The 13994-nt window shown below is 51.3% G+C and overlaps 1 protein-coding gene and 1 non-coding gene across 3 annotated transcripts in view; both read right to left on the minus strand.

Annotated features, from left to right (window-relative positions):
• Window positions 1-554: 554 nt before the first annotated feature.
• The window catches only part of VSIG4 (V-set and immunoglobulin domain containing 4), a 32979-nt gene continuing 19539 nt past the window's right edge, over window positions 555-13994 (minus strand). For both annotated transcript variants that reach the window (XM_038748433.1, XM_038748432.1), the window contains 5 exons: window positions 8074-8163; window positions 5952-6014; window positions 5481-5588; window positions 2965-2986; window positions 555-2536 (listed from right to left, as the gene is read on the minus strand). In XM_038748433.1, the coding sequence (XP_038604361.1) occupies window positions 2359-2536; window positions 2965-2986; window positions 5481-5588; window positions 5952-6014; window positions 8074-8163 (461 nt within the window). In that variant the 3' untranslated portion in view covers window positions 555-2358. The remainder of the gene's footprint in view (window positions 2537-2964; window positions 2987-5480; window positions 5589-5951; window positions 6015-8073; window positions 8164-13994) is intronic.
• Window positions 10022-10158, minus strand: LOC119930222. Its single transcript, XR_005451709.1, has one exon. It is a non-coding gene; the product is annotated as a small nucleolar RNA SNORA7 (small nucleolar RNA).

Consider the following 13994-nt stretch of genomic DNA (forward strand, 5'->3'; position numbering starts at 1 on the left):
ATTGAGTGCTTACTGTGTGCAGAGCACTGTACTAAGCACTTGGGAAGTACAAGTTGGCATTTATTGAGCACCTGCTGAGTGCTAGGCATTGAATTAAACACTTGGGAGAGCACAACTGTAGCAGGACATGCGATCTTCTGATTGTGGTTCAGAGGGGAGAGGGGAGGAAAAGCAAATCCATTAACCCGCTAGATATTGAAGTCATACAGGTCGGCTGGGGGTTGCAACTAACCCAATCATGGCTCTCTGAGGTCCGGTGAGCCCTGAGGAGGGACTCTCCCCAGCATTTATTCCAGAGGTGGGGGAGGGAGGGAGAAGGAGCAGTTATAATAATAATAATGGTATTTGTAAAGCACTTACTATGTTCTAAGCACTGGGGTAGATACAAGGTAATCGGGTTGTCCCAGGTAATCAGGTTGACTCTGAAACAAAGCCACTCTCCCAAAGAAAGAGGAGGAAGAAAGGAAAGAGGGAGGAGGGGGAAGAGGAGGAGGGAGAAGGGCCAGGGTGGCTACAGCTCTAGGAGTCAGGAGGCCTGGGTTCTAGTACTCCATACGCCTACTGGACGACTTTGGGCAAGTTGTTTAACTTCTTCTTTGCCTCAGTTTCCTTCTCTGTAAAATGGGGATAGCATTCTCATTCTGCCACCCTCTGTGAACCTCATATGGGGAAGGACTGTGTCCAATTTGACAATCTCGTATCTCCCCTGGGGCAGGGCACAGAGTAAGCATTTAATTAACATCATAATTATTGGTAGGGAGAGGAAGAGATGGAGGAGAATGAGCAGTGGTGGGGAGGTTAGGAAGTGGAGGAAGCTGGAAAGATGTAGGAGGAGGAAGAGGAGGAGGAGGAGGAGGAGGAGGAAAACCTCACCCGTCTTGGGTGTCTGGGGCTGGCATCCAGAGGGCTGTTTCTGTCCAGGGGCCAGTGGCAGGGAAAGGCAGCAGCTACAATGGTATCACTCATCTCCTTTCTTCCCTGCCCTCCAAACCCCCAAATCCCCATTCCACCATTCCACCACGACCACCACCATTCCACCCCAGGAATCCGGCTCCCTTGGGGTCGGGAAGGAGCTGGAAGAGTGACTTAGCAGGGCCTTCAGACTGGGATGGGGAGGTGTTTGGAGCAGCCGGGAACTTGGAGGTACCTCTGATAGGGAGAGTTTCCCTATTTCCAGGGAGACCAGCTACCTGGTTGCAAAGCACAAGGGAGATCTAGAGACAATGTTGAGTTGAAGGGGGATCATTTCTTGGGCAGCCAGATCATTGTCAGGACTGTGTGGGAAGAACAGAGGAGGCCCAAGAAAATATTGAGAATTGGAAATTGAGGAGGGACCCAGGGGGATGGAGATGGAGGTGATCACCTGGGGGCTGACCTGTGCCCTCACCATGACTACCAGATGTGATCCTACATGATTCCCAATTCCTACATACATAACACATGAGCACCTATTTAGCCTGCACTGTGAATGGTGCCGGGGGAGAAGAAAGTGACCAAGATCGCTCCACCCTCTAGGCAGTGCTCCCATGAACCGCGGGGCTAGTGTGAATCAGACAGTGGGGCAGGGGTCCTTGGGGTCGGCTGTCTCTTGGTCTTTGGGTTTGTCCACCAGAGGGGTAGGGTCTGAGGGTCCCTGGCCAATAACCTCAGCCCTAGTCACGCAATGGGTGTCTCTTGCTGTGGGATGATAGAGAGTCAGTTTGAGCTAGGATCTGAACACCACTGGCTCTCTCTGAGGATGGGGAGCAGGAGATGAGTTGCACAAGGCCCTGGCTAACAGTCGGGGTCCGGGGAAGCCGCGGCCCGGCCCCTGGCTCCCTGTCTGCTAGCCAGCACCTCAGCCACGTGGGTGGGAAGGTCCAGAATTTTGCTTCCTATGCCGGCAGACCAGCCGGGTCCTGTCCCCCATAGAATAGCATGCCTTCAAGTGGCTCTGCGTGGCACTGGGGATGGCAGGGGACCACTGGGTTTTCCAGTTTTTATTGAGTGCGGATGCGGGGCTGGTTCCTGCCCAGCATGGGCACAGGATGAAGCTGATGGCTTTGTGTCCCTGCTCCCCGTTCCAGAGCAGGACTTTAGCTTAGTGCATGGTGCCAGCCGGCGGGGGTTGCCCTGGAGGACAGGCGGGTCTGGGGTCCGCAGACTCCTGGACTGCTCAGAGAGGAAGCAAAGGATAGAAAGTCCAGCCTGGCCTCACCCCCGCCCCAGGGGTCTTGGGCCAGGCAGGGCGGTGAGGGGCGGTGGGAGAAGGTGGGGGCTTGGACGGTGATAGGGGGTGGAGGGTGGGAGCGGAGGGCCGTGTCCTCTCCAACTTCACGGCAGCCTGGATGGACAGGTGGCAGCTCCAGGTTGCCAGCCTCAGATCTTCCCGCCTTCTGCCAGCTCGTATTCTGACTCGATGGTGGGCAGCAGCTGGGCATAGTCACCTCCGGCCACGGGCTGAGGTTCCGGTGCCGTGGTGTAGTCGTTTGCTTCTGCCTCTGGATGGTCCGCGCCCTTGTAGATGCTGACCTGGGGCCCACCTGCACTGCTCAGCCTGAGCACGGGGGCAGGGGTGAGAAACAGGAAGGTGAGCAGGGGGCGGGAGTCATGGGCGGATCTCTCCGTGGGTGTCTACGCAGCCAGTACAGTGCTTTGCTCACAGTAAGCGCTTAATAAATTTGATTGAATGAATGAATAAGCTTTCTGGGGCAGAAATGGGGTCTGGCAGAGGTTGCAGTGTTAGCCATGTGCGGCTCAGCTGAGGTCACCGGACAAGGCCGCTGCTACTCTGGCTGAAACCCCACTGGATCCCCTTGCCCTGGCATTAGGGAGGACCTCTCACCCATATCTCTTGGCTCCTGGCAGTCCAGAGGTCCTGCGGACAAGGGCTGGGGGCGGTGGCAGGGACAGGGACAGAGAGAGATACAAGGACAGAACCAGGGACACAGAGAATGGACTGGGAGGAGAGGCCTGAAGACTTACCTGGCCACATCATAAATGTGCCCTGCAAAGGGAAAGATACCAAGGGTGAGCCCACGGACAGCTCAGTGTGGAGGCCACAGTCATAACCAGCGCTTAGAACAGTGCTTTGCACATAGTAAGCACTTAATAAATGCCATTATTATTACTATGTGACCGGGCGCAAAGACAGAGCCTAGAGTGGGAGCGGGTGTCCCTCTCCCCTCGACCCCCAGCCCCAAGAAAGATGCCTGAATAGCTGAGTGGGGGCAGAGAAGCAGAGGGCTGGGAGCTTAGGGGCTGCAGTACCTCAAAAGGAGATCTCCTTGTCTTGTCTTATGCCGTCAAGTCGTCTCCGACACATATCGATGCCATGGACACATCTCCCTCAGAACATCCCACTTCCATCAGCGATCACTCTGGTAGTACTCCTGCCTTCTCTCAAAATCCATTCACTCCACTTCCTCCTATGACCCCATCTCTTTGCATCTAATCAAAGTATTTGCCCCGTTCCTTCTTCCCTCCCTGACCGCCATCTTCAACTGTTCATTCTCCAGTGGCTTCTTCCCCACTGCTTTCAAACACACTCACATCTCCCCATCTTATCAAAACCCTCCCTTGACCCCTCGGCTCCCTCCAGTTATCACCCCATCTCCCTCCTACCATTCCAGTCCAACTTCTCAAGTGGGCCGTCTACACCTGCTGTCTCCAGTTTCCTCCCCTCCAGTTCTCTCCCTGACCCTCTCCAATCTGGCTTCCATCCCCTTCACTTCACAGAAACTGCCTTCTCAAAGGTCATCAGTGATCTCCTTCTTGCCAAATCCAACGGCCTCTACTCCATCCTAATCCTCTTTGACTTCTCAGCATCTTTCAACACTGTCGACCAGCCCCTTCTCCTGGACACATTACCCAACCTCGCCTTCACTGACATCGTCGTCTCCTAGTTCTTCTCTTATCTCTCTGGCCGCCATTCTCAATCACTGGTGGGCTTTTCCTCTGCCACTCACCCCCTAACTGTGGGACTCCCTCAAGGCTCAGTTCTGGATCCCCTTCTATTCTCCATCTAAACCCATTTCCTTTGAGAACTCATTCACTCCTGTGGATTCAACTACCATCTCTATGCAAATGATTTCCAAATCTAGATCTCCAGTCCTGATCTCTCACCTCTGCAATCTCAATTCCTCCTGCCTTCAGAACATCTCTACTTCTATGTTCTGCCGACACCTCAGACTTAACATGTCCAAAACAGAACTCCTTATCTTCCCTCCCAAACCCTGTCCTCCCACGACTTTCCTGTCACTGTAAACAGAACCACCATCCTCCCAGTCTCGCAAGTCCGTAACCTCGGCTTTATCCTCAACTCATCGTTCTCATTCAACTCATATATTAAAACTGTTTACCAAATCCTTTTGGTTCAACTTTTACAACTTTGCTAAAATCCTCCCTTTCCCCTCCATCCAAACTGTCACCATGTTAATCCAAGCACGTACCCTATCCTGCCTTGATTACTGTATCAGCCTCCTTGCTGACCTCCCAGTCTCCTGTCTCTCCCAACTCCAGTCCACACTTCACTCTGCTGCCTGGATCACTTTTCTACATAAACGTTCAGTCCGTGTTTCCCCACTCCTCAAGAACCTCAAAATCGTTGCCCATCCACCTCTGTATTCAACAGAAACTCCTTACCATTGGCTTTAAAGCACTCAATCACCTTTCCCCCTCATATGCCACCTCCATGATTTCTTCCTATAACAAAACCCACACACTTTGCTCCTCTAATAACCTGGGAGGTTGGGGTGTGAGTGTACCTGCTGTGTGACTTTGAGCAAGTCATTTCACTTCTCTGGGTCTCGGTTCCCTCATCTGGAAACTAGGAATTCAAAACCTCTTCTCCCTCCTACTTAGAATGTGAGTCCCACATGGAACTTGCATAACCTTGCATCTACTCAGTGCTTGGCTCATAGTTAAACTGATAGCTCATAGCTTAACAAATACCACAGCTATGATTATTATTGTTATTCAAACAGGTGCTTTGAGAGGTCACCTATCTGGTGCAGGGGGACCAAATGACCTGGGAATTTTTTTGACTCCCCCCCTGCCCATCTAGATTTCCTTTGCTCAAGATCTGTCTCTGCGCCATGTCTACACTGTCTTCAGTGGGCCCGTGTTCCCTGGCATTGAGAATGGACTTCCTGGGAATGCAACTCTGCCTGAGACCAGGAGGGAACCTGGGCCAGACTGCGATCGAGAAGAGGATAGAACCCAGGCCCGGGAGTCAGAAGGTCCTGGGTTCTATTCCCGGCTCCGCCACTTGTCTGCTGTGTGACCTTGGACCAGTCACTTCATTTCTCTGCGCCTCAGTTACCTCATCTGTAAAATGGGGATTAAAACTGTGAGCTCCATGTGGGACATGGACTGTGTCTAACCTGATTCCCCTCGTATCTACCCCAATGCTTAGAACAGTGCCTGGTGCATAGTAAGCGCTTAATGAATACCACAAAAAGAAAAAAAGGTATCGGGTATCAGCCATCCCAGCTACTCACCGCCTTGTGATTTGCGCCTGCAGAACAGTATGGAGACCAGAGTGGACAGCAACGCGCAGCACAGAACTACGATGAGGATGATGGCGAAGAAGGGCAGACCCAAGCCACCTAGGGAGAGAAACCTCTGGGGTTTCATCCGTGGGGTGGGACTGGGGGGGGGGGGGGCGGAGGGTGTCTCCTGGGGCCTGATGTTTCTGACCTCCCTTCTAGCCCCTAGGCTGGAGAGCCCCAGAGACCCAAGCGCTTAGTACAGTGCTCTGCACACAGTAAGTACTCAATAATTATGATTCAATGGATGAATGAACGAATGAATGAATGAAGGCCCAGCCTGGAGGCCTCCTTGGAGAATATCTGGTTGGGCTGGAAACTCCCCATCACCTGCCACCCTTTCACCAGCTTCTGGAGAAAGCACGGGCAAAGTTGAGTGGTGTGGGGTAACCTCCACCTCGCCCTCCCGGGCTGCCCTCCTACCTGTCTTTTCGCTGGCAGCGCCCGGGTGGCCCACGTGGCCCTCGGGGCTCAGTGAGGCCGGACCTGTGGGAAGGAGAAGGGTATATCAGTTGGGAAATTCGAAGAGATCCGCAGCTCAGGCCTGGGTGTCAGAAGGGCCTGGGTTCATTCATTCATTCATTCATTCAATCGTATTTATTGAGCACTTACTGTGTGCAGAGCACTGTACTAAACGCTTGGGAAGTACAAGTTAGCAACATATAGAGACAGTCCCTACCCAACAGTGGGCTCACAGTCTAGAGCCCACTCTAGACTGTTCCAATCTCTGCTCTGCCACTTCTCTGTGTGTGACCTTGAGCTAGTCACTTCACTTCTCTGTGCCTCGCTTAGCTCATCTGTAAAATGGGGGTTAAGTCTGTGAGCCCTTTATGGGACAGGGACATTGTCCAACTCAGTTTTCTTGTATCCACCCCAGCGCTCTTTCCGCTCCAAGAACAACCTAGAATCCTGAAAATCCTGCAAGGGTGAGGAGGAGGAGGCAGGGACAGGACAATTCTTCTAGACTGTGAGCCCGCTGTTGGGTAGGGACCGTCTCTATATGTTGCCAACTTGTACTTCCCAAGCGCTTAGTACAGTGCTCTGCACACAGTGAGTGTTCAATAAATACGATTGAATGAATGAATGACAAGAAAGCCCCCAGGAAGAGAGAAGGGAAATCAGTGAGGGGAGAGAGGTGGCTGGAGGTTATATGAGCCTTGAGGTACTAGGGGTGGCATCGGATTTTCCCAGGACAGAATTCCCACCAGCTGCCCCACTCCCGTACTGTCCCCAAAGTCAAGCAGCCATGCTTGGCCAATCCCAAGGTGGCAAGGGCTGGAAAAGAGTCCCCTGCCACCCGGGGGAATTAGCTAGAATGTGGTGACCTTGTGCCCTCTCCTCCAAAAGTCCCCCCAAAGTCCCCTCTCTGCTTCCGCTCTGCCACGGGCCTGGGAGCCCTGCCTGGGTGCCATCAGATGGGATGGCATCTGGGAGCCGAGATGCCCAACCTCGGGATTCCGGCAGGGCCCACACCCCCCTGGAAATGGCTCCAGCCCTGTCTCTGAGGGTGCCAGGATTTTACCAGGACAGGTAGGGCAGAGTCGCCTGGTGAGGGGGGGGGGGGGGGGGGGGGGGGCAATGGGTGTCCATGGAAACAGGCTGAGGGGGACAGGGGTCGCAGGATGAGCTGCTTTCTTGGAGCCTGGCTCTTGTACGCTCCCAAGCACTTAGTAAGTGCTCAGTAAATACGATTTATTGATTGGTTACCAGGTTCAGACGTGAGGGACATTGAAAAGGCTGCTCAAGTGCACTGATGCTTTCAGCCAACATTCATTGATTGATTTGGAAACGTTTACTCTGAATGCTAAGGACTTTTTAGGTCCTATTGAGACATCTTACAGGAACTAAACCAGATTAATGCGAGGGCCAACAGGACTGCACCTCAAGGGTTCTGGGCTAAGGGGGACCCCCTGTCACTCCCCAGAAATCATTCCCCCTGTTGACCTTACTCATATGGCCAGTTTGTGGGGCACACTACGCCGGTAACATTCGAAATTGACCTTTCCAAAATGTCCACTGCCCATGAAGAACATCCAAGGGGTCGGACGGTTGCGTTGGAGGAATAAAGGTGCTTTGAGATCCCTTGCCTAAAGAGTACGATTCCTGTGTGCCACTTAGGGAGACAGAGTTGGAGGGATAAAAGTGCTTTGAGATCCTTTGGCTAAATTGGTGGGTGACGCTTGGGGAGACGGAGCTCAGAGCTCAGAGCTCTGTTGTATTGTATTTCCCAAGCACTTAGTACAGTGCTCTGCACACAGTAAGCGCTTAATAAGTATGATTGAATTCATTCATTCATTCATTCAATCGTATTTATTGAGCACTTACTGTGTGCAGAGCACTGTACTAAGCGTTTGGGAAGTACAAATTGGCAACAGATAGAGACGGTCCCTACCCAACAGTGGGCTCACAGTCTAGAAGGGGGAGACAGACAACAAAACAAAACATGTGGAGAGGTGTCAAGTCATCAAAATAAATAGAAATAAAGCTATACGCACATCAATAACAAAATAAATAGAATAGTAACTATGAATGGCAGGGTCCTTACCAGGTCCAACACTGGTCCCCCAGGGGGGTCCAGGAGCTGAGGTCATCCTGGTTGTCCTGGTCACATTCTCCATGTGTGGCCGGAGGGTTACTATGGCAATAGGGATGCAGAAGGTCAGTGGCCTCTGAGCCTGAAGGTCAAGGTGTTTGCTTGGAAGGGGTTTCCTCCCCAGCCACCCCGAGAAGAACCTGGGAGACCCTTAGGCAAAAAAGGCTCTTGGGATGGGGATGGGCCTCCAGCACAGCAGCAGTGTGAGAAAGAAGAGCACGATCCTGAGTTGTATCTGTTACGCAGCTGGGGGAAAGTGGGCAGACATGCCCGGGGGTGACCAGTAGCCTTTCACAGACACAAGTGGTCAGGCGGGGGTCCTTCAAACTCCCGCTGCCCCTGAGAACCCAGCCAGACCACTCGTCATCTCGGCCGCCGGGCTGTCGGAGTCTCTGGGATGGCAACATCATGATGTGCTTCCCATAGTTTCCTCACGCACGGCTGCACGAGGCATTGCCCGCTTTGCAGGTGACGTGACAGGATGGTCCGGCCCCAGGGCTGACTTGAGTTCATCTGGCCCTGGCCCCTCCTATTCCCTAATTTAAGTCCTAGCTTCTCTGTGAGCGGAGGGAGTGGAGCTCACAGCTGCCAGGAATGCAGGAATACAGCAATTGCTTCAGAGAAGAGGGCAGGAAGGGAAAAAACTCCCTGCCTCTGGTATCAGAACTGGCTATCTGGGCCACAGGGGCTTTCCAAACCCTCTGGGGTGCAATTCTGAATTGATGTATATATATATATATATATGTATTTATGTATATACATAAATTCAGAATTCATTCATTCAGTCGTACTTATTGAGCACTTCCTGTGTGCAGAGCACTGTACTAAGCGCTTGGGAAGTACAAGTCGGCCACATATAGAGACGGTCCCCACCCAATGACGGGCTCCCAGTCTAGAAGGGGGAGACAGACAACAAAACCAAACATGTAGACAGGTGTCAAAATCGTCAGAACAAATAGAATTATAGCTACATGCACATCATTAACAAAGTAAATAGAGTAGTAAATATGTACAAGTAAAATAAATAGAGTAATAAATCTGTACAAATATATACAAGCGCTGTGGGGAGGGGAAGGAGGTAGGACCGGGGGGGTTATATGATATATAATAAATAGAATTATAGCTACATGCACATCATTAACAAAATAAATAGAATAGTAAATATGTACAAGTAAAATAAATAGAGTAATAAATCTGTACAAATATATACAAGCGCTGTAGGGAGGGGAAGGAGGTAGGGTCGGGGTGGGGGAGGTTATATGATATATAATATATGTGTGTGTGTAATTTATTTGTGTATTCCATCCATTTATTTATATTAATGTCTGTCTCCCCCTCTAGACTGTGAGCCCTTTGTGGGCAGGAATGTTTCTGTTTGTTGTTATATTGTACTCTCCCAAGCGCTTAGTACACAGTAAGTGCTCAATAAATACAATCGTATGAATCTGAAAATCTTGGGTCACAGCAGCGGTTTTAGGGCTGGCGGCTCAGGGGTTCCCTTATTCGGAGCACTAGTTCATAGCGGGCAGTGAATTCCACCTGTTTATTGTTATATTGCACTCTTCCAAGCACTTAGTACAGTGCTTTGCCCACGTAAGTGCTCAATAAATATGATTGAATGAGTGAATGAGTAAAAATCACTCCTAATAACAGTCAGAAATGACTGAAGGCGCTAGGATCCTTGGAGGGGTTCCCTCTGGGTGACCTCTTATGCCTTCGAGTCATCTCCGACCCATAGCGACTCCGCGGACACATCTCTCCCAGAACGCCCCGCCTCCATCAGCAATCATTCTGGCAGTGGATCCGTAGAGTTTTCTTGGGAAAAATCTGGAAATAGCTTATCAAGTCTCTGTCCTCGACTCTCTCCCGTACCTCCGCTGCCCGGCACAGGGGAATTTTGACTTGTAGCAGATGGCCTTCCACTGGCTAGCCACTGGCCAAGCTAGGGATGGAATGGGTAGGCCTCTGCTTGACTTCCCTCCCATAGCCGAGACTGGTAGAGGACTGGGAACTCTCCAGATGTGATCCTGAGAGAGCCATGGTCTATTTCTTGGCTAGGAAAGGAAAATATGATTGCTCTCCCCCACTTCCAAACCTAACTGAAGGGACATCTCCTCCAAAAACCCTTCCCTGACTCAGCCCTCCCTTCCTCTTCTCCCACTCCCTCCTGCGCTGCTCTGACTTGCCCCTTCATTCATTCATTCATTCATTCATTCATTCATTCAATCGCATTCAATTCAATTCAATTCATTCATTCAATTCAATTCATTCAACCGCTTACTATGTGCAGTGCACTGTACTAAGCGCTTGGAAAGGACAATTAGGCAACAGATAGAGACAATCCCTACCCAAAAACGGGCTCACAGTTCTTTCATCCTTCCTCCCATCCCCACAGCACATATGTATGTATCTGTCTATACCTCTAATTTAATCATTTCTCTATTTATTTATTCATATTAATGTTGCCAACTTGTACTTCCCAAGCGCTTAGTACAGTGCTCTGCACACAGTAAGCACTCAATAAATACGATTGAATGAAGGAATGAATGAATATCAATGCCTGTCTCCCCCTCTAGATTGTGAGCTCATGGTGGGCAGCGATGTGTCTGTTTGTAATTGTAGCATACTCTCCCCAGCGCTTAGTACAGTGTTTTGCCACATGGTAAGCGCTCCATAAATACGACTGAATGAACGAATGAATGAAAAGGACTGGAGATGCCAGACACGCTGACAGAAAAAGCCATCGAGGTCTTAGTGGACCCCACAGACCAGCTGCCAGCTCTGGGGTGGGCAGGGGGGCAACAGAGACCTGTGCCAGCTATTGCAGATAATAATAACAGTAATAATGGCATCTATTTCAATCAATCGTATTTATTGAGCGCTTACTGTGGGCAGAGCACTGTACTAAGCGCTTGGGAAGTACAAGTTGTCAACATATAGAGACGGTCCCTACCCAACAGTGGGCTCACGGTCTAGAAGAGTGGTCTCGCAGTCTAGAAGATTATTATTATTAAGCGCTTACTATGTGCAAAGCACCGTTCTAAGCGCTGGGGAGGTTACAAATTGATCAGATTGTCCCACGGGGGGCTCGCAGTCTTCACCCCCATTTTACAGATGAGGTAACTGAGGCACAGAGAAATGAAGTGACTTGCCCAAAGTCGGGCCACTGGGGCGACCATCATTTGGGGGCTGGCATTATTGTTACTGTTTCAAGGGAATTTAGCTTGGCATTCTTTCATCATCGTTCCCCCTCTCATTCATTCATTCATTCAATCGTATTTATTGAGCGCTTACTGTGTGCAGAGCACTGTACTAAGCGCTTGGGAAGAACAAGTCGGCAACATTTAGAGACAGTCCCTACCCAAAAATGGGCTCACAGCCTAGAAGGGGGAGACAGACAGCTCCTTGTAGGCCGGGATTATGCCAGTCATATTATTATGGTCTACTCTCAAACGCTTAGTACAGTGCTCTCCACAAAGCGCTCCATAAATATGATTGATTATCATCATCAACAGAATTGATTGAGTGGCTTTTGGTATAGAGTGCTCTCCAGCACCGCAGCTTTGTGCCGAGCACTGTACTAGACACCTGTAAGTACAGAGGGCTGTCCTCGTCCTCAGCTACATGCAGAGCACTGTACTAGACACCTGTGTATACCGAATGCTGTCCTGGACCTCAGCTGTGTGTAGGACACTGTACTGGAGACACCTATGTGTACAGAGTGCTATCCTGGACCCCAGCTATGTGCAGAGCAGTGTACTAGACACCTGTGTGTATCAAGTGCTGTCCTGGACCCCAGCTATGTGCAGCGCAGTGTAGTATAATGATGACATTTGTTAAGCACTTACTATGTGCCAAGCACTGTTCTAAGCACTGGGGAGGACACAAGGTGATCAGATTGTTCCACGTGGGGCTCACAGTCTTCATCGCCATTTTACAGATGAGGTAACTGAGGCCCAGAGAAGTGAAGTGACTTGTCCAAAGTCACACAGTGGACAATTGGCAGAGCTGGGATTTGAACCCATGACCTCTGACTCATGAGCCCGGACTCTTCCCACTGAGATCTCTATGTGTAAAAAGTGCTGTCCTGGACCCCGGCTATGTGCTGAGCAATGTACTAGACCCCTATGTGTATCAAGTGCTGTCCTGGACCCCAGCTATGTGCAGAGCAATGTACTAGACCCCTATGTGTATCAAGTGCTGTCCTGAACCCCAGCTATGTGCAAAGCAATGTATTAGACACCTGTGTGTATCAAGCGCCGTCCTGGACCCCAGCTATGTGCAGAGCAGTGTACTAGACACCAGTGTGTATCAAGCATTGTCCTGGACCCCAGTTATGGGCAGAGCAGTGTACTAGACACCTGTGTGTATCAAGTGCTGTTCTGGACCCCAGCTATGTGCTGAACAACGTACTAGACCCCTATGTGTATCAAGTGCTGTCCTGGACCCCAGCTATGTGCAGAGCAATGTATGAAACAGCTGTGTGTATCAAGTGCTGTCCTGGACTGCAGCTATGTGCAGAGCAGTGTATTAGACACCTGTGTGTATCAAGTGCTGTCCTGGACCCCAGCTATGTGCAGAGCAGTGTACTAGACACCTGTGTGTATCAAGTGCTGTCCTGGACCCCAGCTATGTGCTGAGCAATGTACTAGACCCCTATGTGTATCAAGTGCTGTCCTGGACCCCAGCTATGTGCAGAGCAATGTGTTAGCTGTGTGTATCAAGCGCTGTCCTGGACTGCAGCTATGTGCAGAGCAGTGTACTAGACACCTGTGTGCATCAAGCATTGTCCTGGACCCCAGCTGTGTGCAGAGCAGTGTACTGGACACCTGTGTGTATCAAGCGCTGTCCTGGACCCCAGCTATGTGCAGAGCAGTGTACTGGACACCTGTGTGTATCAAGCGCTGTCCTGGACCCCAGCTATGAGCTGAGCAATGTACTAGACCCCTATGTGTATCAAGTGCTGTCCTGGACCCCAGCTATGTGCAGAGCAATGTACTAGACCCCTATGTGTATCAAGTGCTGTCCTGGACCCCAGCTATGTGCTGAGCAATGTACTAGACCCCTATGTGTATCAAGCGCTGTCCTGGACCCCAGCTATGTGCAGAGCAATGTGTTAGACAGCTGTGTGTATCAAGCGCTGTCCTGGACCGCAGCTATGTGCAGAGCAGTGTACTAGACACCTGTGTGTATCAAGCATTGTCCTGGACCCCGGCTATGTGCAGAGCAGTGTACTAGACACCTATATGCACCAAATGCTATCTTGGACACGAACTGCGTGGGGGGCCCGTGTCTGGCTCGGAGGCCTCCAGGGGCTCAGCGCTGCAGAGGGGCCGCGCAGGGAGCAATAGCTGAGGGGAAATTAGACAGCGGGGAAGGGGAGGGCTGGGCCTGGAGGCCTGTGGCCACCTGGGACCGAACAACGCAGAGCTGGAGGACCGAAGGATCCCCGCCAACTTGACACAGACATACATGTTTGAAGTGGCATCTCCCCCAGCACCGGAGAGCTTGGAGATCCCAGCCTAGAGCCAACGGCTCAGCCTTCAGGAGCACAGAGGCGTGGGAGGGGCAAAGCTCTGGCATCACTCTTACCTGGCCAGGTGTTTTCCTCCAAGGGGTTGCTAGGGATCTCTGTCGTGGCTTCCCCAGGTGGGGCTGCTGGGGTGGTGGGGTGAGTTGCTAGGGCAACAGGGAAGTGGTTAAGGCTGGGGGGCAGGTCATGGTCCTGCATATGTTTCCTGCGGGCGATGGCTAGCCATTGCCTGTGTGAAAATTCGGGGGGTGGGGTCCCAGTGGACTCTGTGCTGAACGGGTCATTTCACAGCCCCGCCAAGGAGGGGTGGGCGAACTGAGTCTTGCATGTAGAACCACGA

This window comes from Tachyglossus aculeatus, chromosome 6 (genome assembly GCF_015852505.1).
Source record: "Tachyglossus aculeatus isolate mTacAcu1 chromosome 6, mTacAcu1.pri, whole genome shotgun sequence".
NCBI lineage: Eukaryota > Metazoa > Chordata > Mammalia > Monotremata > Tachyglossidae > Tachyglossus > Tachyglossus aculeatus.